At 41.9% G+C, this 27,887-nt stretch overlaps 1 protein-coding gene across 3 annotated transcripts; it reads left to right on the top strand.

The window, feature by feature from the left end:
• The first annotated feature begins 729 nt into the window (after positions 1 to 729).
• gnb1l (guanine nucleotide binding protein (G protein), beta polypeptide 1-like) lies at positions 730 to 27,255 on the top strand. 3 transcript variants are annotated; one of them, XM_080894453.1, is made up of 8 exons: positions 755 to 794; positions 4,021 to 4,166; positions 6,708 to 6,879; positions 7,047 to 7,172; positions 7,358 to 7,520; positions 11,128 to 11,220; positions 19,698 to 19,913; positions 25,506 to 27,255. In XM_080894453.1, the coding sequence occupies exons 3-8, from the start codon at positions 6,770 to 6,772 to the stop codon at positions 25,782 to 25,784; spliced, it is 987 nt and encodes a 328-aa protein (XP_080750579.1). In that variant the 5' UTR covers positions 755 to 794; positions 4,021 to 4,166; positions 6,708 to 6,769; the 3' UTR covers positions 25,785 to 27,255. The 3 variants fall into 3 exon arrangements, with proteins under 3 accessions (XP_080750577.1, XP_080750579.1, XP_080750578.1); XM_080894451.1 differs by lacking the exon at positions 4,021 to 4,166 and having other exon boundaries at positions 730 to 794; positions 25,506 to 27,254; XM_080894452.1 differs by lacking the exons at positions 755 to 794; positions 4,021 to 4,166 and adding an exon at positions 4,219 to 4,373.
• The last annotated feature ends 632 nt before the right edge of the window (positions 27,256 to 27,887 follow it).

Raw genomic sequence — 27,887 nt, forward strand, 5'->3', positions numbered from 1 at the left:
CAAATAAATTCTAGTGTATAGAGATATTTTCTCCCCCTTTCCCTCCGGTTTTCAAGTTAAATGAATGTTGTTCTCTCTCTTCTCTTTCTTAGACTATGCACTCTCTTCCACTGAGCCACCTGTACTCTGTATTGTTTCATTTTTGGAGTGTAGGGGGATTGACTGTCCCTAATCCATGGCCACAGAAGAGGTTTAAAACACTCCTGTTTCATCTAATCTTCCAGCTTAGACCTAGCCAACCTTGAAACCCCGCTTTCTCCGTGATAGGAATGGACAAATAAAGGTCTCTCCCAGCACTCCCATGAAAGGGCTCTGTGTGCTCTGTGGATTAGGGCCCTGTGTTTTCTGTCTCTCTTTCTCAATTAGACTGAAAAAGGGTGAAAAAAAATATAAAGACTCCCTTGTTCATGTAGTATTGCAAGGCTGTAAAAGTTCCATATTTCGCTTTTTTAGATAGGGAATGTTTAGTGGCTCTAAAAAACTAAGTAATCTTTTTACATAAAGAAACATTAACGTCTTAATGTACAGAGATTTGTTGAGAACGGCATGTTCAGTATGAAATAGACCTATTAAGGGTCGTATATAGGTACAGGGTGCCACATTAATAAGCACTCTTCTGATTTAATTTTCAAAAGCAAAGTGGAAGCGAGAGAGCGAAAATATGAATGACTGTTCTGTTCAGGCACTTTCACGGACAGCTCATATTCTGTAAATAGAGGTCCTTCAGATGCGGCGCATGCTTTGTATCGCCTCTCCCACAGCTGCAGTGAAAACACCGGTGTCTCGCTCAAATGGTATTTTAACAATATTCATTAAAGCGTCTACTTCTTTTCATAAACTGTGTACTCACTATACCCAGCAATAACTCCTGACATCTAAAAATGTTTATTAGGGCTATTTTCGAGCCACGTTGCTAACGTTAGCCTGTTTCTTACTAATATCGCGCGAGAGAAACCAAAGCACCTCCAAACATTTTTTTAAAGTCAGTATTTTAGATTTTAACAAAGGCTTGTGTAATATATCTCCTTCAGTAGATAACGAGTAACGGAAATCCCGGATGTGAAGTCCAGCATCTGCGTGAGCTGTATTAACATGAGAGCTATATTTCTGTTGTGGATCCACTCTTGTGGATAAAATACACGGTGTACCATTCCTGTAGGTCAGAAGGGTACTTAAAAGTACTATTTTTTTGAGCGAAGTTTGTAGTGATAGCTACAGCTTATGTTCCTCGTGACATGTGTTGGAATTAGTTGTGAGGGAGGTTTATATAAATATTTATACATTTTTTTATTTATTGAAGAATGGAGTGTGAGAAATAAGTCAAGGAGAAATTACATTTTTAAAATCAATTCTTTTTAATGAGCATATGTGTCTATTACATATCATCTATGAAATTCTTTTTTGGTATTTACAGGTTATAAAGTTAGTTATTGTATTAGAAAAGCAATGAATATGGAGCCTATACAGCCTTTGAGGAATGCACAGGTGCTGGACAGGTGTTGTAAATGGTGTTTTGTTACTCGGTCACATTTAAGAGTCCGTTCTGGTTGAACTCCAGGAGCCGTTCACCACCTACAACTAGTTATCCCGTTGTCAAACTTTTCACCATTGATTTGTGCATTCAGTCACTCATCGCTGCCCCTGAAGTTGACTGACAGCTGAAGGAGTGGGGGATGTGCAGTCTGACAAAGTGTAACAACTTGCTGTTTCCTGTGTTCCCCAACCCTCAATGCATGATGTCTTTTTTGAATTAGAGCACAATAAGAATGCACTTGTTTTCCTATATTTGCTGCGTTGACAGCATAATCCCCATATATCCGAAGGTGATCACACTCAAAATGTGCGTTGATGTATGATGACCCTCGAGCTGTCGACCCTCTTGTGTGCCTTTTTCCTCTAGTGCCCAGGCAAATGACCTGATGGAGGAAATGGGTGATAATGCAAACAGATAAGGCTCTTGGTACCTGTTGACCACAGTCAGAACCTCCTAAATCAGGACCCTCTGACATGGTGCTCCATCAGTGCCTGCATCAGTGACTCCCACAAGGCATTGAGCCCTTATCTGCAGTGGCCCCTGCTTAGCATTCACGCCATTCACGCGAACAATGCTGCCTCTTCCCGCTCATTGGATCTGTGACTGACAGTGGGTGTTGGTGCACTTGTGTCTGACTTCAGCCACTATCTGACGCTGGGCTGTTTATCCAGTCCAGATTACCCCCACCAAGACACAATAAAGGGTGTGTGTCTTCCTTGCCACTTCCCATTCTGTTTTTCTAGCTGCATGTTTATAATGGAGCTCGCTCTCTATTTGGCACATTGGTTTCCTCCTCAGGAGGACCTGTAATAGTTGGAAAGGGGGAGGGCTGAGGCAAGAAGGGCTGACTAATGGTTGTAGAATCAGCTCACCACCCACTGATCAACAAGCGAGGTGGAAATGCCATCATGACCAGAAAAAGCAGGGAAGCAGCAGATAAGAGCATTGCCTTTGATAAACAGCTAATAGTGAAGTATGACTAATAGCTGAGGTATGATGTAGTGGCCTTAGAAGAATCTGGAAGCTTTTTCTTGACCTTTGTTGGCTAAGAAAAGGAATATTACTGGTTTGATAGGTCATAAAGTAGGTTTTTCATTGAGGGCACATCTAGACTGGAGCTTTTGAGCTATGTGTAATCTGCTTTGGGTTTTCATCATGCAGCTCAGATCTCATATTTGATGAGGCTCATATCACAGAACGGGATCTTGGGATTCCATGGCTCCATAATGGCTCTTGTGAAGCTGGGGCATTATAAAAGGTCCCATCATCAACCCCTGTGATCAGTATATCCTTCCCTGCCTGCTCTTTATATTTATGAATGGCACAATCCCATAAGTTCAGGAGCTCGGGAGGGTAGCGTCCGATCACGTGATACAGCACCAAGCGAGGAATGTGCAGGACTCTCCCCTCCAACTCTGCTGGAAAAACAAAAAATAGAAAAACTTTGATGCCCCATATCATAACGACTGTCCTGTGTGTCCCCTCCCTCTTCGTATGTGCAGTGATGCTGAGGAGGGTAACGGGCGGTGGCGCAGTCAAAGGGGGGCACAGATAGTCGCTGTGTTTGATCTGAAGGTCGCCAGCCCCTTGCTGGTGTTGAGAGATTCTTGGCGGACGAGGCTGGCTCTCATTTAATAACATGAAGGGGAAGCGGACCTTTCTCTCATAATTAGGCCTAATTACCCTGTAGGTGTGGACAGACGGCCCAAGAAGAGACAAACTGCCTTTATCCGTGGACTTTGAGTCAGATTACCCAGAGCTGTCTTATCTGTTACAGGGCCAGCAGGAGCCTCAGTCCTCTCTTGCCTCTTCCCGCTGGCTCCTAAAACCAGCTCAGGCGTATTAATCAGTCTCCCTGATTTAGTATTCTTGTGCACGATACACAGGTTTAATTAGGTGTAGCTATTCTTTTTTTCATTGTGAACATGCTTAATAAAACAATGGCCACACAGAGAGTCTTCCTGTCTTTTATAGTTCACCTTATGAAGGTTTCTTATGTTTATTAAAAAAAGCAACCCAGTAAATTTTGAGTTCTTTGACCTGCGTCTGCATTTCTTTGACCTGATCCTGCTGCCAGCTTTACTGCAGCTCGACCACTACAGCGGATGTGCATTCACAAGTGAAAATTACTGGCTTGAAAAATGCCAGGGCAGATCCCCCCCTTTGCTTTGCTTCCTTCTTGAAAATACATTTTGGTGACTTCGAGTCACCATGTTGTTTGTTTACAGTGTCTTTCTCTCCCTTCCTGAGCTGCCTGCATGTTTGTGTTTGGGTTTGTAGCTGACTCGCTTGCAGCCGCAACAGCAGGCCCATTGTTGGGCCAGTTCAGCGACTGGAAATGCTGACGCCTGGAAAACCTCACTGAGGAAGTAGTGGCTGGGGGAAAATGGCCATTATACTCATCCTTTGGATGTGCGTTTATTTTTGCAGTTCTCGAGCCCCTGCAAAGCGCGTGTCCGCCGCTGACTCCGGCTGTTGTCTTTTAGGTGACGGCGAGCTGCAGCCGCCAGTGGAAAGTTCTGCGAGTCGAAACAGCAAGCCAATGAAAACAGCCAGTTTCAGGTCTCAGTGTGACTCGCAGCTCAACACTGGAAGAGGACAATAAGGGAGGCATAACCCACCTGTTACCAGGGTTAGCCCCCCCCCCTGTCACACACTCACACAGGCCCAGGACTAAGGAATGTAGTCTTACCCACCCATTCACAGGAGGAGCAGCTTCACTGATAGACCCATAAAAATACTGCTGCCATCTTCTTCATACCATACAAAACAAGTTTGTACAGTTGTTGCTTTAAGGCGTTTCTGTTGGTTCAGTTCCGAGAAAAGTGTGACATTAATGGTCAGTATCTTAAACATTTCCAAATTTCAGTCTCAATCTTGTCGTTGGAGATTCCACAAATGTCTTGCACTTATTGGTTGCTGTGCTTTCAGTTCTGTACAGCTCCAGATCCAGCTGAGTTTCAGTCTGGATACTGTGCCAGTCCGCCAGGCTTTGAGACCTCTCCTGTTCTTTTCTCAAGGCCTTTGTGTGATGTTGTAGCATGACCAAGCAGTCTGTTGGCCTTTGTTAGGTACCTTTCAGGCAGTTGAGTTTTGTCATAATAATGCATCAGTAACATTTGTTCCACACTGCTGTCAGACACACAGAGGGTTTGCAAGTTATTGTGAAAAGTTAGGACACCTGCAGGAATTATGCTCAGAAAGTTTTGAGCACTTAATTCACATAAAGTTCTTTTTAATGAATGAAAATTTCCTACTTTTTCTGAAATGTATTAATTTATTAGACCAACTTAATTACAGGGTAAAAAAGCTGATGCTTTTTTTTTTTTTCAATTTCTGCTTTATATATTAATCAATAGTACAGCTGGTGAAATAACCGTCATTGTTAGAACATGGGACTACACTGTTATGTGCTTAATTAGGGAGGTTGATCGGGGGTCTCTGTCGCTCCGCTTCACAGATTCACATGGACAATTTAACCACTAACCTCCTGAAATGAGCTGCTCCTGAATGCCTCGGGCTCCAGTTTCAGTGTCTGCTGATTGCAGAGAGCAAGGGTTATGATAAGTAAAAGTAGGGGAGGGGAGTGAGTCGGGGCAGGAGAATAAGGCTTCCAGTTTTAGGTACCTGTGGGGATGCTTTGGAAAACAATGCCATTAATCAGTTGGTGTAGCAGCCAAGCATTATAGAGAACTTATGTTACTTTTTTGTAGATTTTGGTAGACTCCATTCTTTCATTGTGTATCCTCAGATTTACTCTATGAAACTGAAATCAGGGCTCTGTCAGGGCCTGTGACTCTTACTATTATATATCTTGGTTCATATTTGGAGTAAATGTGTTCTTGCAGAACATTGTGTTCTTCCCTATACTAACTGCTATCAATATACTGGACACAAGTGGGACATATCAGCTGATAGGTGGATAGATAATGTCAGTGGCTGATTTTTACCTGTTATGTCATATCGCTTTTACACTGGCTGAAAAAGGTAATTCTGTGTCACCTCATCCAAAGCTTCTCATTTGATCATCTCAGATTTGCCAAGGGGAAAGATACACTTCTCTGAACCCAGTTCAAAGGTGATGATGAAAAGCAGTTAATTTTTTAATGATGATCTTTTTGTTTTACTTAAAAAATGGAGGAACGAATCACAACAAATACTGAATAAATTAAGGCAGAGAAATGTGGGAATAGCTAAGCAAGTTTGGGCCTGGTTAGTACTTGGATGGGAATGCCTGTAAGCTTACAGGGGTGGCTGTAGTGCTGATTGCTCTCCGATGCATCCATTGGAGATAGAAAGCACTTAGGTAGAAAAAGCATAGAAAAAAGCGCTTATATGAATGTGTGTGAATGGGTAGAAAAAGCACTTTTATAAGAACTACCAATTACCATTTACATATACGTGGGCCACATGCCTGTGCAAAACATAAATACTAATAATAGCCCATTTGGCGCATCCTTAAGTTTTGTGTTGGCAAGTGTCTTTTCATGTAGTTTGACACCATGATTTTAAACATAGATAGCATTTTATTAGCTGTGATATCAGCCATTCACATGTGATTGTTCAGTGTTGAAGCATCATTTCCTTGCAGCATGCCTGTGGTCAGGTTGGTTTCCTCAGCTACCCAGCCTACAAACAACTTAAAAGCCCGAGCTGTTACCTCTGCCTCTGGGACAACGGCTGTAGATCAAGAGGAATGAGAAGCTCAGCTCTCTGTGTTTACAGTAATTCAGCTGTCAGAAGTGGTGATATATGACATATTGAGTAAGAGAGGTGTTTTCACGCAGACTAGAAGGAGGAAGACCGAAAGAGAGCCACAGGGTCTGTAGCTACTAACAATGGAGAAAATACAGACAGTGTATAAAACATCTGTCTGCTGTGTGGAAGAGAAAGGGTGAAGCACCTCAAGGAGGCCCGTGCTCAGTGTTTGTGCATAAAAGGTTTTTGCTTATTTGACATATTAGGTGTGCACTTCATTTCTATTTTGTTCATCTAAAATGTGTCCAATTATCCTGTTTTGCATAAAATACGTTTATCAGACGTTGTGCAGTCTCTGAGAGGTATTTGTGGAGCAATCCAGTGTGGACTGTAAGCATTTTATTGCCATCAGCCTCAGAATACACTACTGTCACGTGTTACATTCAGATTTCATGTTCATGTTTTTCTTTTACAGTGACCGCAGCGGCGCTAGTTTTCAGCCTTCTTTCTGCCACGTTTTGATTGCTTGACCAAAGGATGTCTCGTCCTTCTCCATCCCCCATTTACACCCTGAGGGGGGCGGGCGGACCCCTTAACACACTTCACTTTAGCTGCCAAGGAGAGGGCACTCCCCTCCTGTTCTCTGGGTGAGCCACGATTTGCTCCTTCATATTTTTGAATGTTAGTTTCTTTGAACAAGAGTAAATCTTACCATTTTTGTAGCTACTGTAAAGCAGAACCAGTTTAGTGTAAGGTTCTATGTACGTGATGATCATTAAAGATCCTTTACAAAGCAGCATCCTTCTTTTTGCAGGTCAGGAAAGGGTGCCATACATATCTGGAACCTGAACAGCAGGAGGGCAGAGAAGATCATAGAAGCTCACTCTGGTAACTCTGTCATCTGGGTCAGCACACTGCAGTCAGCAGATGCACTCATCAGGTAAACCTCTCTCAGCTGTCTGGTTCTTACCTTTATTTTCTTAGCAAGGATTTGTGAATAAGAAATGTTGTTAGTATGTCAGTTGTGGTTTAATTCTATGCAAACTGTTTGATTTTAAAAAGTATATAATAGTGAATAACTGCAGATTTTCAGCTCTGGTTTCGCTCTTCCTGTTGGTGGCGCAGTCAGGGCCGGGACATGCAGGTCTGCTGGTGGGACGTGAGTGAAGGTCGCAGTGAGCTGGTGGAGTCTGTGCGGACTGGCAGTGTTGGATACTGTCAGTGCTCCCTTGTAGAGATGAGCCCTGCAAATTACCTTCTGGCCTACGCTGGGGAGCAGACGGAGGAGGTTAGACATCAGCAGTGTCAACATTCAATTGTCTTTACAATCCATGTTCATCCCCCGCCTCTTTATCAGCACATGCTGGCATATGCTAAATCTCTGAACCTAAAGGGAATCTGTTTCCAGTTCAATATTTTTATTCCTGGTCTCCACAAGAGTTACTTTTCATGATCCATAGATCCAGATGATACTTGTCCTATACTAAGCCTTGGAATTCCTTCAGTCCATTCTTAGTCTAAAATGAGACATTTTAGCTCCTTTGCTTCTTTTTACTTCTTACTGTCCGAGCCTTGTGAATAAAAAGTTTGAACAACAGGTGTGAACTTGAGAGAACTATATTAAGAACATCCGCTTTCACTGATGTCTTACCATATAATATGATACAGAACCAAGAGTAGACAAAACTGTCTGAAGCCTGAGCTGTTGGCTCACAGGGATTAGCTGTACTTATGCTGAACTCATTATTTGAAACTTCAGCTATGTTTAATATGAGCATCTGCTATTGTAACTGTATAGACATGAGGGAAAACAAGGGAAAGCTTAAAGGTTCCTATTATAGATATAATGTAATTAAGTTAAAAATGGAATCTTTTTCTTGAGGTAGAGGAGTTTCTATTAGTGAGTGTGACAACTTTTTATTATAATATCTAGAAATGTTTGCCACACATTTTCACAGGAATGCAAGTCTGATTACATTACATTGAGTGTTATATAAGTATTATACTAACTATTACTTGTTACTTTTCTTAAAAGTAATGGAGTATGTTGATTAATTACTTGCCAGAGAAAGTAATGCATTAAATTATTCGTTGCATTATTTTCTTGTTACTCCGTAAAATGACCTGAAGTGCACCATCACATAATGGCCAGTCCCACACAATAACACAACTCCCTGTCCTAACAAGGAAACACATTCAGTCTTTCTTTTAGTTTTTATGTATGAACACAAAGCAAAGATGAAAGCCAGCCCAAAGAGACCTCAAAGCGATCACAACAGTGATTCTACTTCAGAAACATGAACAGGTAGATCACCTGCTGAAGTTCAGGCTCTGGCTGCCAGGCTGGGGTCAGCAAATGCTCAGCTTTAATTTGTGGCTCTTTCTGCCTTTGACTCAATTTGCAGACAAACACAAGTCAGCTGATTGTGGCACAAGTGCTCAGGAAGAAAGAAGCATGTTTGGTTGTTACATAGAACTGAAGACTGATTGCAATGAAAATAACAACATAATTGTATCTGTAATGTAATTACTGAAGTCAGTTGTTTAATGCTTACTGAAAAATGCAAAGTGTTACTTCTGACACTGCAGATTCGACTGCATCCGTCCGCATTCAATTAAATTCCCATTTGATGAGTAACTTGATGCTCCGTTTCATTTTCAACTGACATGGAAGGATTTCGTTAGCATATAAATAGCTCGGCTTTTTGGGTGAGCAGCTTAATAGGTTTAAACCGTCTGAGTTGAGTGTAAAAACACATCCTGTATAAACCTGACCAGACTTGCTGTTGCTGTTTAACTCAATGGAATTCACACATATTTGTGGGTTTTGATACCGTAAGAGTGCTCTCGGAAAATTGTGTTCCTCAAAGTTGTTTTTGTTGCAAGTTCTGTCATCTTTCCACCGATGTTTTGCATTTGATGTGATCCATAAGCGTATTGAATCCATTCAGGTAGTGTCAACATGACACATGAGCATGCCCTCTGCAGCCAGAAACTGTCAAACTGTGATCTGAATGGCATCATTAGCAAACCTTGATTTTATGCATCAGTGTGCACTTTTGAAGGTCAGGATCTTAGTACTGACCACCAGCTAAATGTTGGTTAATTGTGGTTGTGGTTAGTAACATTCTTTTACCTGAATGCTTTTGTCTAAAACACATGGCTTTGAGAATTCCTAAGAAAGCAAAGCGCAGTTTTAACTGTGCTTTACAGTAAGTAATGAGCATGTTCCTGCTTAAAAGTCAAAGTAGCTGTTTACATTTTTGTCTTTGAATGGTGGCTTAAAGAGAAAAGAATCCCAGCCCAGTCCTGATGGTGGAATGAAATCACAGTTTTGTCTGTCTTGAGGTTAATTTTCTACACCCACACGCCTGTTTGGTTTTGTGTGGAGCCAGTGTCTGAGTGGTGAGGCAGGATGGGGCAGCCAGCTATTCAGCCATCTTTTATTGCCTCCAGATTCATGTTACGTGCTCTTCTGTGGCAGAGCTACACTTGAAAGGGAAGGAGCGGTCACCTGATCCAGTCAAACGTGCCTCTGCTAACCTCGGTCCAGTGGGCCAGGCATCAGGGCGCCTGTGACTCCCAGCACCTCAATAATGCCATTGTCCCAACAGACACAGACAGAGACACACCTACAGACCCATAAACGGCAGACCAAAACAGGCCACACTCCATTTTGGGCTCTCCACCCCATTCCACAGACATAACTGACCAAGTCAGATCCCTATCATGCATCTGCAAGTAAAAACACACCCATTAATGAATTACCTTAAGGAACAATACTGAGGCACTTGCCACAGAGCATTCACAGTGGCATGATTCAGCGCCTCGGGCAAAATACGGGGCGATATTTAGATATGTAACCGAGACAGGCAGCAGTTTCCATCTGAAGCTATTTCACGTGGTTTTATTGTTTACTGCTCACAGTGAGATTCCTGCCAGCAGCTTTGCTGCCACGGGAGAAACATTAATTAATAGCGTGGGTGTTTTATTTATGGGCAGTGTGATGCCACACAAGAACAGTGATCACCTGAGGCACAGAGAAGTCCTTAAAGGCCCTCTTTGTCAGGCACGCAGAGGTAAACATGCAGGACAGATGTGGCTTAGTGCTAAAATACAGATCGCTTCCTTTAAGGGCTGTTTAATCTGAGGCCTAATGAGAATGAATATGAGCAGTGTATATCATCCGCGTGGAGAAAGTCGAAGGAATGAGCTTTGGTCAGGATGTGTGGGTACACACACTCGCACGTGCACGCACACACATCATCATTAGTCTGTGTATTTTTTATCAGAATCAGTGCCAATGTGTGCAGGAAAACACCACTCAGGTCGCAGGGTGAGCCTTTAGCAGGATTTATTATAGACAGTGAGGCGGCTGCTCTGCGCTGATGGATGACACTGTACTGCTGGTTGGAGGGACTTGGATCCGTGGAGGTCCTGAAAAAGCAAGTATGGATTTGGGTTGCAGGTTTGTTACTTGAATGCAGAAGACAGACAAATTCCAACTTGGCAATTAGAACTTGTGTGTATATATAATTTTGTGCCAGTAATGAAAACAGATTAATGAAAACACATACGCTGCCATTTTTCGCTTTTGGGGTGAGAGATAGCAGTCCTGTTTGGCAGGAACACGACCTTGATTGGGATGAAAGCATTTTTACGCTGATAGATTGCCATGAAATTTTGTACAGAAATCCATTGTTCTCTTGGGATGTGTGCTACTGATTCTGGTGACCCCCGGCCTTTTTATCTTGACCCCCTTAAATATCTCAATAGCTGCAAGATGGCGAGACACCACATTTTGTGCAGGAAAAAAAATCCATCATTATCCTTTTCTTTGCAATGTAATGGTACCCTTTCAGTTTTAACCTGTAATTGTCACGTGTTCTCCACAGATCAAGATTATCGAGCTGCCCAGTAAGACTGCAGTCTGCACCCTTGTGCCAGAAGAAAAGCTGGGGATGGTCATGTGTCTACAACTGTGGCAGGTAAGCATCAGTTTAAAGTGTTTTCTTCAAAGATATTGTTGAGTTGTTTTAATTAATGTTTTAATTAATTGTCTGTTACTCTATTTTTCTGCACCATTACCAGCACACACTGAGAAATGCACAGATACACTCAGAAAGGGCCCTATGCCGCTCATTTACAGCCCCCCATCTTTTTTGACATTTGTGTGAGTCATAGGTCAAAATTATTCTGATTTATCTTTGGAGCTATTTTATTTCTATTTCCTCCCTTCAGGACAACTTTCTTCTGATTGGTTGCCCCTCATATAAATATATACATTTCAACTAAAATGTGGTGGAGCTTCTGTGCTCACATGCAGAGATGTGTTTCTTAGATATCGTCTAGTACAAAACTGTCTAAAATGTCTTTTAGAACATTTTGCACAGGTCTAATTAGGAGCCACCAGTGAAACATAACAGAAAATAAGGAAATTCACAATATGATCAGTCACACTATCCAAAAAAAGAAAATCACACTGACAGCCAGAGAACGATGTACCTTTTGTTTCATGACTGTTAATAAAAGCTCACACATCCGTACATACCTGCTTCATTCTGATTGGACAGCGGCCCACGACAAGTCGCTAAAGTAAACAAAAAACACACACGTGAGATGCGGCTCGTGATTTACAGCTCGACAACTCGTCCTGCATCATTTTTTCCAAGCGTTTCTTCTCAGCTGGCAGCGAGTCCCAACACTGTAATTAGAGTGTTTGGAAAGGCCGGGGGTTCACAGCCATATATCAGCCTGCAGCTGTACATCCAATCTGATCTGGGCAAAAGAAGTTACAGCTTTCTGTTTTGTGATTGCCGTTGAAAGTTTTATTTTCCAGCCATTAACGCAACCCTGTAATTATTTTTATGGTTAATTATTAACTCTCCGGGTTTTGGGGCTGCAGGGAGGGACTGAATGGGGGGTTTTGATGCAAGGCTGTGGATGGTTTGCATAAATTTAATGAGCTGTGCAGTTTACAGGCAACAGAAATCAAAACACAGCTTATCATCTTGAACCCCAGAGTGAGGCAAGCTGCTGGCCTGTGCACACTTAGCCCAGCATCCCTGTAATACTAATTAGAGTTAATAAGTCAAAAGCAAAGCCTATAAAAGTGACATTGTTTGTGATGTTGTAGAGAAAAGAGTCTCGGTGCCTGCTGACACCATGTTTGTGTTTTTTCTTGTTTGCCTTTGATTTCACTGTTGCACCCACCTTTCATCATCTGATTTATGAACCAAAGCTGGCTGAGCGTTGAGTGCCAGAAAACATAATGATCAATTATATCATTATAAATTATATAATATCTTTGTAATACAGCACAGGCAGCTGTCTGACTTCAAAGCCGAAGGGCCCAGGTGATTGTAAATCATTTCAGGCCGATTCCTTTCAAAGCATGTTCATCTGTTACACTGACTGAGTGACTCAAGAGTTTCCGAGCGCAAGAAAAGACTGAAAACCCGGCCCTGTCTGTGTGCATCTGTGAATGCATACAACCCCTTCTTTCACTCACTATCAAACACACAATGGCAGGTCTTTCCTCAGTCACGAGAAGAAAAAAATACAAACGTTATCTTGCCTTTCGCATTAAATGCTCAAATGCTGCCTACTGCCTCCTTAACCTGACACAGCAGGAAGCAACGGCTGAAACAGCTACAGTTAGGTCCTTATATATTTGGACGCTGACAGTTTTTTTTTTTTTTTTACCTGTTTACTGAGGGTACCCACGTTCAAATTGGGTGAAGGGTTTAGGAGTTTCAGCTCCTTAATATCTGCCATCTTCTTTTAAAGGGACCAAAAGTAATTGGACAGACATTGTCTCAAAGGCTATTTCACAGGCAGGTGTGGGTAATTCCTTCCTTATATCATTATCAATTAAGCAGATAAAAGGTCTGGAGTTGATTTGAGGTATGGTGCTTGCATTTGGAAGACTTTGCTATGAACAGACAACATGCGGTCAAAGGAGCTCTCTATGCAAATAAAACAAGCCAACCTTAAGCTGCGAAAACAGAAAAAAAAAACATCTGAGAAATTGCTACAATATTAGGAGCGGGAAAATCTACAATTTGGTACAGAAAGAAAGAAAGCACTGGTGAACTCAGCAGCACAAAACGACCTGGACGTCCATGGAAGACATGCGTGGTGGATGATCGCAGAATAAATTCCATGGTGATGAGAGATCCCTTCACAACAGCCAAACAAGTGAACAAGACTCCCCAGGAAGCAAGTCACTCATAAGCCTCAAGAGTAGAAAGGCTAGATTGGAACAAAAAAGCCAGCAGAGTTCTGGAAAAATCTTCTCTGGACAGATGAAACCAAGATTATCCTCTACCAGAGTGATGGCAAGACAAAAGTATGGAGAAGGCGTGGAACAGCTCATGATCCAAAGTGTACCACATCAACTGTAAAACACGGCGGAGGCAGCGTGATGGCTTGGACACTAATGTTTGTTGATGATGTGACACAGGACAGAAGCAGCCGAATGAATTCTGAGGCGTTTAGAGACATACTGTCTGCTCAGATCCAGCTACATGCAGTCAAATTGATTGTCAGTGTTTCATAATACAGATGGAAAATGACCCAAAACATACAACCAAAGCAACCCAGGAGTTTATTGAAGCAAAGTAGTGGAATATTCTTGAATTTTCTTTAGTTTTGTTGAAGACCCAGCATCTGGTGATGTGGATGGGTTCAAGACTTCAGGCTGTCATTGCCATCCAAGCTTTTTCAACCAAGTATTAGAAATAAGATTTTTATTGTCAGTTATTGAATTTGTCCAATTACTTCTGATCCTCTGAAAATAAGGGCTCGTGTTTAAAAAAAAAATCTGTTAGTTCCTCACATTTTTATGCAAACTTTATATTTAACCCGCTGAATTAAAGCTGAACTTTAACTGCATTTGAGTTGTTTAATTTAATATTCATTGTGGTAACATACAGAACCAAACAAGTAAAGAAAAAGTCATCTCTGTCCAAATATATATGGACCCAACTGTATCCCCATCTCTCCACCCTGCCTCTCCCTATCACACACACTCCAGGAAGAAGCCACTGCCAATTATCTCTTCTCTCTGTCTTCGCACTTGCCACCCCTCCCTCTTTTCTTCCCACTGCTGAGACGAGAAGCGATTATCCTCCTATATTTTTAAGGCAGACTCACCAACAGATTTATTGTCAGCCTTTAAGACCTCTCTGCAGGAGTTTATGGAAACGATTAAGTCTTAAGCAGCGCTTTCTTCCAAATTTAGCCACAATTCACTCCATTAAAATCCCACCTAGCCCTTAGTGGGCTATGACATAAAGGTGACAGAGCTTATTATCAGGGTTTTCTGCATCTGATCGGCTAGGAAGCCATGAACGATGGCGAGTGGAGGAGGAGGAAAGCGCCTCCACATGTGGGTTTGACTTGTGTGCCGATGTCAGGCTTGGCCAGGGGGACAGTAGTGATATATGATGTGCAAGGCTTTTAATGTGAACAGAGGCTGGCGGGGGGAAAGGAAATGTTCCTATACAGATATCCATCACTCTCAGCTCATCACCTTGCAGCCTCGTGGCCATGACATCATGGTGAGACCGGGACGAAAAGCGAAGGAGGCGATTGGTTCCTTATGTTGAAGCAGTGTCTGCCCGAGGCCTGTGGTGGCCACATCAGCAAACAAACTGGTCTGAGGGTTGTTCGTGATTTAGGCCGGAATCACAACACAAGGAAACGACACCGAAAATTTATTAGCTTCATGATGCCATTTTTCTCCAGTTATCTTGTTATGTTTTTACTTTGTGAAAGCAACAGTGCACAGCTGAATAGAGAGTAGATTGTTAGTGTAAATGACTCCTTTACATTGTCCTTGGCAAAAAATACAGAAAAACCTATACGCCTATAAAACTATATAATATAGGTTAATATAAAAATTCTCATGTATGATGGCTGTGGTCCTGGGATCATAGCGGATTCTCCAGTCTGCACCCCAAATTGTTCGTGATGCATCGTTGGTGGGTGAGTGTGTGGGTAGAAAATGTTTAAGACATGGGTGAAAGTGGCCTGTAGTGTAAATAGCACTTTGAGTGATCGGTAAGAGTTGAAAGGTGCTATCCAAGTACCACTGACCATTTACATACCTTATAATAAACAAGGACAAACAGTACAGAACATCACCAATAAATGGCACATATTAGTTGCTGTCAGTAAAGTCTGTGATGTTTATGGCCCTGCTTTGTGACAATCTGCCCCTGTAGATTACCACTATTTACTTTAACTTTTCTGAAAAAATGAACATGACTAATTTTAATATTGAACACAAAAGCTAAATGGCAGTTACAGTGGAAGTTGCATTCTTCTGTTTGTCTTAACCAGTTGTATCAAATTTAAGGCCCGGGGTCAGCACCGGGCCAGCAAAGACCCGAACCCGGCCCACTGGAGATGTTTAGAAAATACGACGGAGGGCATAAAGGTTTCAACTTTTTTACTGTATATTCATAAATTTGACAGCTATTCCTGTTGATAAGGATTCCCCACACAGCCATTTATATTACAACAAAGTAGTTAGGTAAACAATTTAATGACAGTTTTTCACCATGTACAATAGAAATTTTGTTTAAAAATTTTTTTTCATCAAAAACTTTGTTTTATAAATATGAGACAGTCTGGGCAGTGACCTGAGATGTCCTGATAAAGTTGCACTTCTTTATCTTATATTAAAATATATCAGGGATTAAATGTGCAGTTAAATGTTTTTACACTGAAAGTGAGTTTCACTCATCTCGCCCACATCAAAGTGAGCTGCACATGCTTTATGTTTCTAAAAGTAGTTTGACATCCCTGGTGTAAACTGAGGCATTGCACAAAAATAATAAGTACAAATGTTTTTTTTGATTTTATGATGTGCAAATCATCAAAAAAAAATATTTGTGACCAGAAATCGAACTGAAGTGCTTCAGGGCTGCAACTGCACTTTTTTCCTGAGAAAGAGGAACTTTCTCAGAACTGTGATTTAATCTGCTCACATTTGTGAATAAAGCTCTTAGTTAGAAAATGTAATGACCTCTATAACAGTCGTTAAACTTTTCTGTAAAGATGTCTGGATATGTATTCTGGAGGAAAATAGAAAAAACTTAAAAAGAGGAAAAGAGGGTTATAGGAGAATTTTCACTCTGTTTGACATGGTAAAATTGAGAAGCGGAAACATTCTGTCTGATTGTGAAATTTAAGGTTTTGCAGCTTTCTTTAAAAACAATCATTTCAAAATTGATGGTTACCTAAAGCAAGCAATTTGGTGATGAGTTTTAGAAAACTGTGTAAATATTTTTATTGCCTTACATAATATGTTATATGTATAACATAAGTATTATGTATGTTGATTATGTTGACCAATATCATGTACCTGTGCACGTCATATTTGTAGTTTCTGATGCTTCAGCGGCAGGTGGATTTTAAACATTAAACACTGTTTCAGCAGACAAGAGAAGGAAGGAAACGAATAAATGAATATTAATAAAATATAATATACTTAATATATTCAGTACAAAAGCGCTCAGAGTGTTAATTGTCAAACAGGACACAGCTACACCACCTTACAGCATGTATATCTCACTAGAAGTCTTAATACAACTCCAAGACTAAAACAGTTGGGATGCAACTGGTTTTGCAAATCTCATAAACCAATATTTTATTCACAATAGAATCAATATGTAAAAAAAACTGCATTAACAAATTGTGGAACAATTTTGGAACGATGTTCATCAAAGAATTTGAATACCTGAATGCAAAGTCTTTACCAGTGCATAATATCATTCAAAGGACCAAGATGAAAATATGTACTAGATTCCAGCGGGTCCTTGGGCTGCGCTGCATTGCAAGCAGGCACATTCTGTCATAGGAGTCACTGCATGAGCTCATAAACACCGTTTGCTGTTCCGTCTACACATGCAGGATAACACCCTATCATGCACATCATGAACATGATCCAGAAATTGGTCCAAAGCCCTTTTAAAATGGACTGAGGGAAAGTGGAACCGAATGAAAATTTGCAAATTCTCTTTTGGAAAACATGGAGGCCGTGTCCTTTGGACTAAGGAAAGGAGAGACCATCTGACTAGTTATCAGTGCTCAGTTCAAAAGCCTGCATCTGGAAAGGCACCATCAAAGCTAGATGGATGACCTTTTCAAAGAGGACCTTGAAGGAGGAGCAAGACAACCTTAAACTGTCTATGCTTCTGCTTTTTAAAGATGTGTTGCTGCCATCAAATGAGTCAGTATTTTTATTAAGATGGAATTTTTTCTTGGTTTAAACGTTTGGTATTTCTGCTCTGTCCTTTTGTGAATAACATATGAGACAATGAGATTTGCAAATCATGACATTCTCCTTTATTTACATTTTACACAGCATTGGGGTTGTGATATGTTTACAGTAGAAATGGCACAATGATGTCTTGGCATATTTGCCAAAAGAATGAAAATCGGCCTATAGGGCACCTCTATAGCTCACCTGGTAGAGTAGGTAATCTGTATGCTGAAAGGGTGCAGAGGCCATGGTCTAATTCTGCCCAGATCATTTTCTGTGTCCCATTCCTACTTGCTCTTTCTACTCAGCGAGTGTCCTGTGCACTAAAACAAACGGAAAAAAAATAAAATAAATCAGTCTCTAATTACGTGCTAATACGCTACATAAATACAGCTATGAAAACATGGCTGAAAGTCACATGACATTGCCATCCTGGAGACGACACAGAGAAGTCTCCTCCGTTGGTCCTGCATCTCCAGCCAGCTTCCATCCATCTTTCCAGCTGCTCTTTGGTGATGAATCTTCTCCCTGAGCCCCAGCCCCACTCCAGCAGAGAGCCCTCTTGTAGAAAGGCCTGTGGAGGATATAATGAATTACATGTCTACCCAGGGTTCCCCGACCTCTGACCCATGACATCATCAATCAGCAAAGTCCTACACTTAAGTGAAACGGTGGGCCCCTAGCCTGGAACGCTTAGCCTGGTCCCTGCCGGCAAGCAGGGGCCACTGATTTTCACGTGTTTTTATTTGTTTTCATAATCCCTTAGTGTTCGTCCTCGCTGATGTGTTTGGAAGGAATACACGACTCTGTCTATAATTTGTTTAAAGCTGCAAGAAGAGAAATATAGGGCGTTAAGTGAGAAGAGGACTTGGACATGAGTAGGGAAAAAATGGCAGACACGGCCTCCTTGCACATATGGAAAAAATTTCTTACCCTCCTACCTTCCGCATGGCACTGTGCTATTTCTGGAGGCCTGGCGGTATTTTAAAGTAAAGGCATGAGTTAGGATATACGTACATATCTGTTTCTTCAGGCCACATTAGGGCGTTTTAAGGAACGTATTTACGGTAGAACGGACTACAGTGTTTTGTATTTTTATGGAAAAAATTTGATTTTCAGGAAGCGGGATGATGGGAAAATCTCACCAGGTGTCCCTCCCTCGTCCTTCACATCTCGCCTCCAGCAGTGCCTATATAAGGCAGCTACTTTTCACCAGCCCACCTTTATGTGCTTGTCCACAGACATAATTTACAAGCTCAGCTACACCTCCACACAGCCTCTGAGCCGGCTTGATTATACTGCTGTAGAGGAAGCGAGCACTCAGAGGTTATCTGTGGACTCACAACAGTGGGAAGGCACAGCTTTATTATTCTTTTCAAATGTTACACTGCTGACTTTGCCCCATTAATATGCATGCAACTCTATTTTATGGTCACCATAGATTGCTCTATATATTTAACAGAAGATTCTTTTTTATTTTGTCTGATGCCTGTTTGCACACTTGGTTTCATTTCATTTCATGTGATTTGAAAGATTTACTCTGATGGATTCGCCAGTTGTAAACATTCAAGCTGGATCTGGAACGTCCGGAAATGAAATGGATGTGAAGCCAGATTATATGTGTCGGGTTTGTACGAAAGTTCGATTTATTTATTCTTTTTAGATCGCGAGTATGCAGTTTGAGAGTATTTTTTGCAGAGGAGTTATATTGGTAGCAAAAATGATCAAAATAGAATAAAATAATAAAACATGAACACATTAAAGTGGAGAAAAACCAGAACATTGCATAATGAGGAGATAGTCAGGAAGACATGAACACAAAATCTCAGCTACATGTCGAGAAAAGCAGCATTTTTTCAGCGTTTTGCTTTATTTCACTACCTTATGTAGTATTCTATCTGTGCATGCTTGATGTCTGTGGCTTAGTAATATAGATGAGGAGCAAAGTGAGGAGTGGTGTAATGGAGTGCTGGAAAGAGAGAGCAGCAAGCTGACGAATGGAGCGTTTTTCTGAGTGTCAGCGGGAGCTTCCAGGATGATAACCTCTGCTCCTCTCAGTTTCCAGCATTGCGCAGTGGTTTCCGTGTTTTGTTTTTTTTACGACACAGCTCTCATCTAACATCTTAACTCATGCTTCACTTTCTGTCCCCTCTTCTCCATCTTGCTGTCCCTTCTCCTTCCTCTCTTCAGCCAGACTCGGGCTCTGGGCCTCTCCTGTTAGCTGGATACGAGAATGGCTCTCTGTTGCTGTGGGACGTAACCCAGAGGTCCAAGTTGAGCCAAGTCAAAGCCCACCCTGAGCCTGTCATGTGCCTGACCTTTGACACCACAAGTCTGAGGGGCGTATCGGGCTCCTCTGAGAAGACGCTCTCCTCCTGGAGGCTGGATGGACAGAGCAACCTGCAGGTCAGTAGAGGACAGAGCGTTTGATCTGACTGGTCAGTCACTCTCAAACTGTGAAAATGTGAATTTGTTTGTTGTGATACACCTGCAGTAACCTCTAATCCGCAGTGATAACTTAGAAAAACATAGCTTTAATCATTGCTTTTAGCTAGCTGTATTAAGTATTTGTGACTTAAATTGATTTGTGCTTGATTTTAGCTGTTTTTTTCTGTTCGGATGTTTCAGTTGGGTCACTATGTACTTTTCTTTATATCAAATAATACTAACAATTCTGCCAAATTAGGGTTAAGTACTGAAGGTATTTTAGACATGATGCCAGGTGTCTCTTGAAGTTGAGATTTTTAATCTCAATGAGATTTTTTACCTGGATAAATAAAGGACTAATAATAAATAGAAGTATTCCAAAGGATACAACTACCTTGGTTGAGCTAGTCATGCTAATTCATATTGGTTACTGAAGCGTCCCTAGCTAAGACCCCAAATAAGCTGACCTGCTAACTAATTGTTGAACAAGAGAGTCCCTAGAAATAGTATAAAAAGGAACTGGCAGCAGCAGAGGAGTGTTACCTTTCTCTGGGCTTGCTTGGAAAACATCAGGGGCCAAAGAGGAAGAGGCTCAGCAGGGCTCCAGGGGCCATAAATCAGCTGCTGGTTACACAGCATTGGCAGAGCTGGGGGCCAAGGGCCAAGCTGGGGCTGTCACTCCAGAGTCTTACCACCCACATGAACATTGATACACAATCGCATACTAGACCTCGATATGCTCACGTCACCGTTGATTACAGCTGGGAAGAAAAATGTGTGTCATTTTCTGGTTTTAAAAAGAGGAAAATCAAGGCATACTTAATTCATTTAGCATACAACATTCCTCTTACCATAATTCTGTTAAAACACACAGACTCTCAAACATATGTCCTGTCTATACAATAAATTCCATGCCAGTGCATCTGCACTAACACCAAAAGAGATCATATCAGCTTGTACCATAATTCATTTTACATAACAGCCAACGCCTCCGAGACTTAACGCCTCATTTGAAGCTGTATTTTCTCTTGATTTCATGAGCAAAAGGGAATGCTCCTATTTTTCAGCCAACCCCCGTGAATCCGAGCCAAGGGGAACCTGAGGCTGATATAGTACACTCCTGCACAGTGAAAGCGGTATTATTCTTTCCGAGGCTTTTTACAAATGAATGCTTGAATTAGAAATATTTGCGAAGCTCCATTTTTTTTCACCCCTAAATATGTGTCTAGGAAAACACCGCGAAGGATTTGATTCAATCGAAAGGAGGAGGAGAGGGGTTTATTTGCTTTATTTTGCTCGAGCAACAAAATATTGATTCAGCGTGTAATCCAGGATGAGTATGACAGGCAGAAAGCACAAGGAGAGGGAAAGGATCCAACGGGGGCTTTTAAATTATTCTGAAGTGCAGCTCAGTGTGACGTCCAGACAGCTATCCTCAGTTCTTCCCACAAAAGTATTTTTGTGTGGCCATAGCAGGCAGGCAGGGGGGACCTGCCGGTTGGTGGACCCTGGCCCGGGGTCCTGACTGATGACCCTTGAGAGGTAATAAAAATATCAAAACCTGAGAGGCCCCTTAACCAAACAAAAAACACATCTGCAGTAAAGGGAACAGTAGTTCACAGTGGGAGGCTGCAATAAAGGCTGAGGAGGCTGTAAGTGCCACAGCATCCCACTTCCCACAAATTACCCCTGCGATACAGTCCAGTGCAGCAGAGCTGGCTGGATGCTTTTTTTTCTCCTTTTTTTTGGTGAAACGGTGGGGAAACTGAATGTGACACAATGCAGCGCAGTTATGATTTAGCGAGGCTGAAAGGCTGTGAAGTGAGCTTATCAAGGCCAGATAAAGACAGATAGCCTCAGGAATGGAGGTTAATGTATTTCACATGGCTTCCAGAGGCCTTTATCTTCTGCTTGACCTGGAAAGCCTGATATCATTTCATAGCATTTTTCCCCCTCTGCTCTGGTGCAGTGTGCATTTTTGAGAATTTGTCAGGGTCGAGACTATGTTGTATAAAGACGTGAGACTTACAAGCTGTTAAACCAGATGGACGCTCATTTAGGTGGATGCTCACCTGCATTGGCACGTGCAGTGACGGGTTTCTCCTGGAGAGGGAAAAAGACAGCAGTCGCAGTCTGGAGAAGGGAAAACGGGGTATAGACAGGGGAAGATTAGCAATGTAAATCAAGCGTGTCTGACAGTGAGCTGTTGCTGGAGCTGATGACAGTTCTCTACAGGTGGACATCCTGCTCCTCACATACACAGCAATATAAAAATATCCCCTGTTGTCACCTGCACGATTTCTTTGGGAAACCACAATTCCTGCAACTGCTAGTGTCGAGTCCTGGCTTTTGGATCCGATCAAATCAAGCCCAACTTCAGCTGTGCTGCAATATAAAAAATCTTCACTCTTTTTATGGGGCATCACCCTTCCTCCTCCTCCTCCTATCTTTTCTGAATGGGATTGCTCACCTGACACATCCATCTCCTGTCAGCCAGAGCCGAGCTCTAACAGACAAGGTGACAAAAGGCTGTAATCTCCCCACTGCCAAGTGTGATTCAGGGACAGGGTGTGTCAGATATACCTGTGAAAACCCTTCCAGCCGCTAGACTCGAGTGAGTGAGCGATGATGGGACATTTCAGTAGATCAGTGTGAACACCAAGATTGGTGCCAAGACCAAGGTTAAAGACAGGAGGGAAGAAGAAGGGGGAAAAAGTGAAGCAAAGCACGAGTGAAACCTGCCAAGTGGACACTCCCTTTGAACGTCAGCTCGCTCTGGTGAGATGCTACGAAAGAGGATCCTGAAGTGTGAGTTTGTGTTGGATCTGTCATAGGCCCAGCTGCTGAGCAGAGCTGGTAGCCTCCTGACAGCTGAGAAATCTGGCGTTTAGACAGCAAACCCCGTTGTGTGTGTTTATCTGCATGCTGTAACACAGCCCAGGAAGGAGTGTTTCCAAAAAGGGAAGAAAAAAAAACAAGAAAAAAGAATGATGAAGACCAAAGATGGATTCTGTCTGTGATGAGATAGCAAGGAAGCAATCTGAGGAAAAATGGGGTGGAAATAATGCAAGCCAAGACTCCCCGGTTAGAGCTAATGGGTTTCATTAGAGACTGAGGACTGGTTAATGGCAGCACTTGAAGTCAGCTGCATTTTCAGTTAGATGTGGTGTGGCCTGACAGCAAAAGCAACAATGCTGCTGCCGGAGAACATCGAGTTAGAAAAGACAATAGTCTTATGTTCCAAGAGCAAAGAGTTTTTCTGACATTTAGAAATAATATATTCAAGGGCTGCAACTATTTTTTAGGTTTTTTTAATTCAAATTAATCTGCAGCCTCAGAGCCAGTTGAAGCACAGCTTTATTTATTTGGCCCACTTTTATGGACCAAATAAATAGGTCATATTTTTAAAAAGCCAAATCCAATCAATTAACTGTTTGTAGAAGACAGTTTAAAAAAGTCTCATTTGAGCAGCAGGATTTTTGATCCTTTTTTTTTTTTTTGACATTTAGGAGATTGTTGTCTTTTCGAAAAAGCAGCTGCTTAGCTTAGTGTCTGGAATCAAAGTCTGGAATCAGGGTACATGGCTTTGTTCTAAATACCGAAGTCAAAATGTTTCTCAAAATGTTTTAATCATCCTGTTGTTTTTTCAATCATTATCGAAAAAAACAACAACAACGGTCTCCAAAGTGTCCTAAGTGTAAGCAGATCATCTATATGATCAAAATTAATATGACTTTTAGGCTGCAACTCCCATTTCCTGTCAGGAAGATGTGATTTGCTGATAAATTAGCAGGTAAAGTGCAATTAAAAGTTAACCCCAAAGTGAGGCCAGCACAAAATTAATTGCAATAAAATAAAACCGGCCTGGATTTTTCTTTAAGTTTAGAATTGATAAATTGGCAGCTAATTGAATCTCACAGTTTTATTTCTCTTTTACTTCTCAGTCAGTCAGCTGATTGTTTCAGTCCAAGCTCCAGCACCTCGCGACTCGACACTGATGGCCGGCAGCTCAGGAACCGGCAGAGCTTCACATGAGCATCACTCATTCTAAATTCTAGCACAAGGCAGCCATTTTTTTCTTTTTACTACTTTTTCCTCTCCACTTTCTCAGACAGAAAGTAAAAACAATTAACCAAGCAGCCTTGCTGAATGACCATCACTACTTCATTAGCCATTTACTGCCTGCAATTGACCCCTTAATGAAACAAATGCCTTTTCCTGACACAAACTATGGGAAGCAAAACAAACAAAAACAGACACTTAAACCCATCATTATCAGGACTCTAATGCAAACCAGATGGACAGAGGTAGGGGCATACCAAATACCTGAGGTAATAACAAAGCTCAGAACAATCTTTCACCCCTTAGTTTGCTTTGTATTTGTGGATTTGGCTCTGTTGGGCGAAGTGGGCACACGGTTTCATCCTCGCGATGATGGTTTGACTAACAAAAGAAAAAAAGTGAAATGGTATCACTGTCTCTTCTAAACTTGGCTTTTCTTGCTGTTATGATCAATGACATTCCTCCCTGCTCCTTCTCTCCCTTGCATTCCACTTTATCCACTTGGGCTATGAGTACCTGGCTTATGTCTTCCACATGCAGCTTGCGGATGGTTCCTGCCCAGAACAGGAGCAGGATAAATTCTCCCAAAATCTCCTCCCCATCCAAACCATTAGTCTCCCTAGACACAACTTATGAAGTCAATTTTACGCTGTCCAGTTTGATTTCAGCTCCCACAGCCAGATGTTTAGGTCCCGTATAGCGATCCGGTGGAGATCTCTACCCTTCAGGAAAAGCACGTTCGCTTCTCCAGGAATGCCCACAACACCGGGGCCCTTCAGAGCACCATCTTAGCCACCATTCATTTTCATTTGTCAGAATGTTGCGCATTTAGAGAGATGGATACAGTCTGTGGGACGCTGTTGATCACAGGGAGAGGGGGCTGTGGCTAATCTTTAGCAGGCAGATGTTACAGCAGTGTATTTATCAGGTCTCTCTCCGCTGATCAGACCTTTCAGTGTGAATGTAATTCATCAGAGGTGCTTAAAGCAACACGGTCTCTGCAAACAAGCATTTCAGCGAGATGGTCTCTCGCTTTCTTCCAAACGGCGACACAGGTAACACGCTTACAGAATACGCCTCCCTAACTCCAAAACAAATAATGGGTCGCCGAGAGATTTACTCGCGGCCCTCGTGCCCTAATGTTTTATGGATGATGATTGAGTCCCAGGAGTATGCAGCCAGGTTCAACAGACCTCCAGCCTCACACTTGGACCTCAGTCATCAGATCAGCTGATAGCCCCCTCATTGTCGGTGTTTGCCTTGGCCACATTTTCCCAGACGGTAGTGATTAATTGACTTACTGATCTATTAAGTATGTCTGTTTTTTTTCTTGCCTCTATTTGCATGAAAAATGGGTTATTTGGTGTTACATTTACAGTTAGGAAAAAATGCTACATCCCATCCTTAAACAAGCACGAGGCTTGGAATACATATGAGAATGCCTTTGTAGTTGTGTTTTAGTAGCACACAGTCACCTGTTCAGATATTTTTCCTCTTTCTTTCTTACAGCTGCAGGACTGCGTGACGCTGGTCAACCCCGGGGTTTCCCAGCTGTGTATCCGCATGGATCGTAAACTTCTGGCTTCAGCAGGTTGGGACCACCGGATAAGAGTATTTGGCTGGAAGAAGCTCCGGCCGCTGGCGGTACTACAGTACCACACAGACATGGTGCTCAGTGTAGCTTTCTCTGACCACCGGGACCCCAGACAAAGAGTCCTGGCTGCCGGATCAAAGGACCAGCGAATCAGCCTCTGGTCAGTTTACAACGAGGGAACGGACACAGGCTGAGTCACTGAGCTCTGAGAAGATTTATGATCAATACTACATTCATACATTACAATCATGTGTGCTGATACAATATGGAAATAGATTGTGCTTCTCATGTACTGACATTACAGTTGAGCTATGAACAGCTACCTACTGACAACCACGTGAAACTCAGGAGTCCGTGTTTCACTCCTTAGCGCTGTACAGCTGCAGAATTAAAGCACTTCAATTCTTTTTGATACAGATTAAATAAAGGATCGTCTTCATGGTCGGAAGATGCCGGTGAATACATGATCACAACTGATTTCCATGTTCAGTCTTTACAAGTTAGACCAACTGCAGCATCTTATCAAAGTTGTATTGGTATGTTCTGATGTATATATACTGATTATGTTTTTATTTATCTCTGAGAATAGCGAGGAAGGGGTCAATGTGAAAATACAAAGAAAGTATATTGGTCTCCAAAATAAAATAAAATCTTTATTTTCACTCATTATATTTTAGTGTGCTTTTTAAATTTTTTTTTTAAATATATCATGTCAAAGCTGAACCACCATTATTTCCATTTCTATTAAGCTGACTGGAATTCCTGATGACTTTTAACTGCTCCATGCAGCTATGTGATTGTGTTGACCTATCTGAAAGGAGATTTGCTTCAGTGGACTTGAATTTAAGGTATACGCCGCACCTGAGCAGCTACGTAATCTCATGTTGTTATTCTAGCAGGCTTTAGTTTAGCACACAGGCCTTGCAGTCTGACCTGAGCTGTGTTTGTCAAACAAAAGTAAATCACAGCGTGGCGGGGGGGGGCAGAACAGAAGGATAGTGGTTTGGTGTTGCTTTCCCTGATCTGCGTAATCAGTTTATGAGCTCATTTTATAAGAAGTATACCTGCTTTGAGATAAACTATTAAATGTGAACTCCTTTAGCGCTCGTGTCGAAACTTGTCAAGTTGAAAATTAAGCAAAGGTTCTGTTTAATTTGCCGTTTGACAGTTGTTAGCATTTAGATTTGTAATGCCGAATGCAGACGTCCTTTAAAGAAGATGACATTTGTCAAGAAGGTTAAGGGTCTTAAAGGAAAATCAAGGTGTTTTGTTTTTCATTTCATTCTTTCGCAATATATCTGAGAGTCGACGAGCATCATGGGAGCTCATATGTTACTACATCGTGCCGAGAGGTCGGAAGGGGGGGGGAGGCAGAGCTTCAAACACCAGACGTTCTGCTTCGTAACGACTTTGGCTCCGGGGATGATCCCAAGTTGAGAAGCTCGTCATGGTGTACAGGACAGGCCTGAGAAATCAAAGAGCCAGAGCAGCACAATGGCCTTGAATCATTAGCCAGCATAGAAAAGACAAGGTCATTATTGAGACAAGCTGCTTTTCTGTGAAGCTGCTGCCAAAATTGTACCTGAACTTTAAATTCGTTGAAAGCTTTTATTTCACTTAAAAGTCCATGTATAAACCGTCTATCACTTTTTTTTTTGGTGTATTTTTTAGTATCCCCCGCAGAGTATACGTTTTGTCCCTACACTTCCTGTGACACCTTGCATTCATAATGTCTTCCTAACTCCTTTGTTGGCTTTGAACAAACACTGGAGGTGATGTAGGCAAGCTTCCGTCCATTCTCTGATAAATCAAATGCTTGGTCCTATTGGTGTAGATGTCTGCTGAACGGAGCAGACAACAACCCAGTAGCTTCACAAGTGTCCGGCTGTATGGCGGTAAACCTCGTAAATCACTCCATAATGGATCATTTAGGAAGTCAATAAACGGGGAAGAGAGACTGTCTGCACAATAGGCCTTGTGCTTCACTTATCACCTAACATGTGTCTTCCTTGGCCCTTAAGGTCAGAGGTCAGCCTGGTTTAGGGATGGGACATAATCCGTTAGGGTGCACGTGTGTGTGTGCAGTCAATGCAGTCTCTCCCTAAGCCTTCATGGATTATATTACTAGCTCAGATGTCACACTGAGACTGATTATTTAGACATTGTGAAAAAGAGCGTCCAAAAGAAAATAACCCGTTGCCCACAAGCCAAGATCAATGTTTTACCTCACGGCTAAGTTGGTTTTATTTGTTTTTTCATATGTGAATTAATACAAATGTATCTAGGCTCTCGCTGTG

Source organism: Rhamphochromis sp. 'chilingali', assembly GCF_963969265.1.
Source record: "Rhamphochromis sp. 'chilingali' genome assembly, chromosome: 10".
NCBI classification, from domain to species: domain Eukaryota; kingdom Metazoa; phylum Chordata; class Actinopteri; order Cichliformes; family Cichlidae; genus Rhamphochromis; species Rhamphochromis sp. 'chilingali'.

Excerpts from the sequence above, each read along its gene's own strand:
- gnb1l (XM_080894451.1), top strand. The coding sequence starts at position 6,770 with ATGTCTCGTCCTTCTCCATCCCCCATTTACACCCTGAGGGGGGCGGGC. Across the intron at positions 7,521-11,127 it reads CTGGGGAGCAGACGGAGGAG|ATCAAGATTATCGAGCTGCC; the intron begins GTTAGACATCAG and ends TGTTCTCCACAG. Across the intron at positions 19,914-25,505 it reads ATGGACAGAGCAACCTGCAG|CTGCAGGACTGCGTGACGCT; the intron begins GTCAGTAGAGGA and ends TCTTTCTTACAG.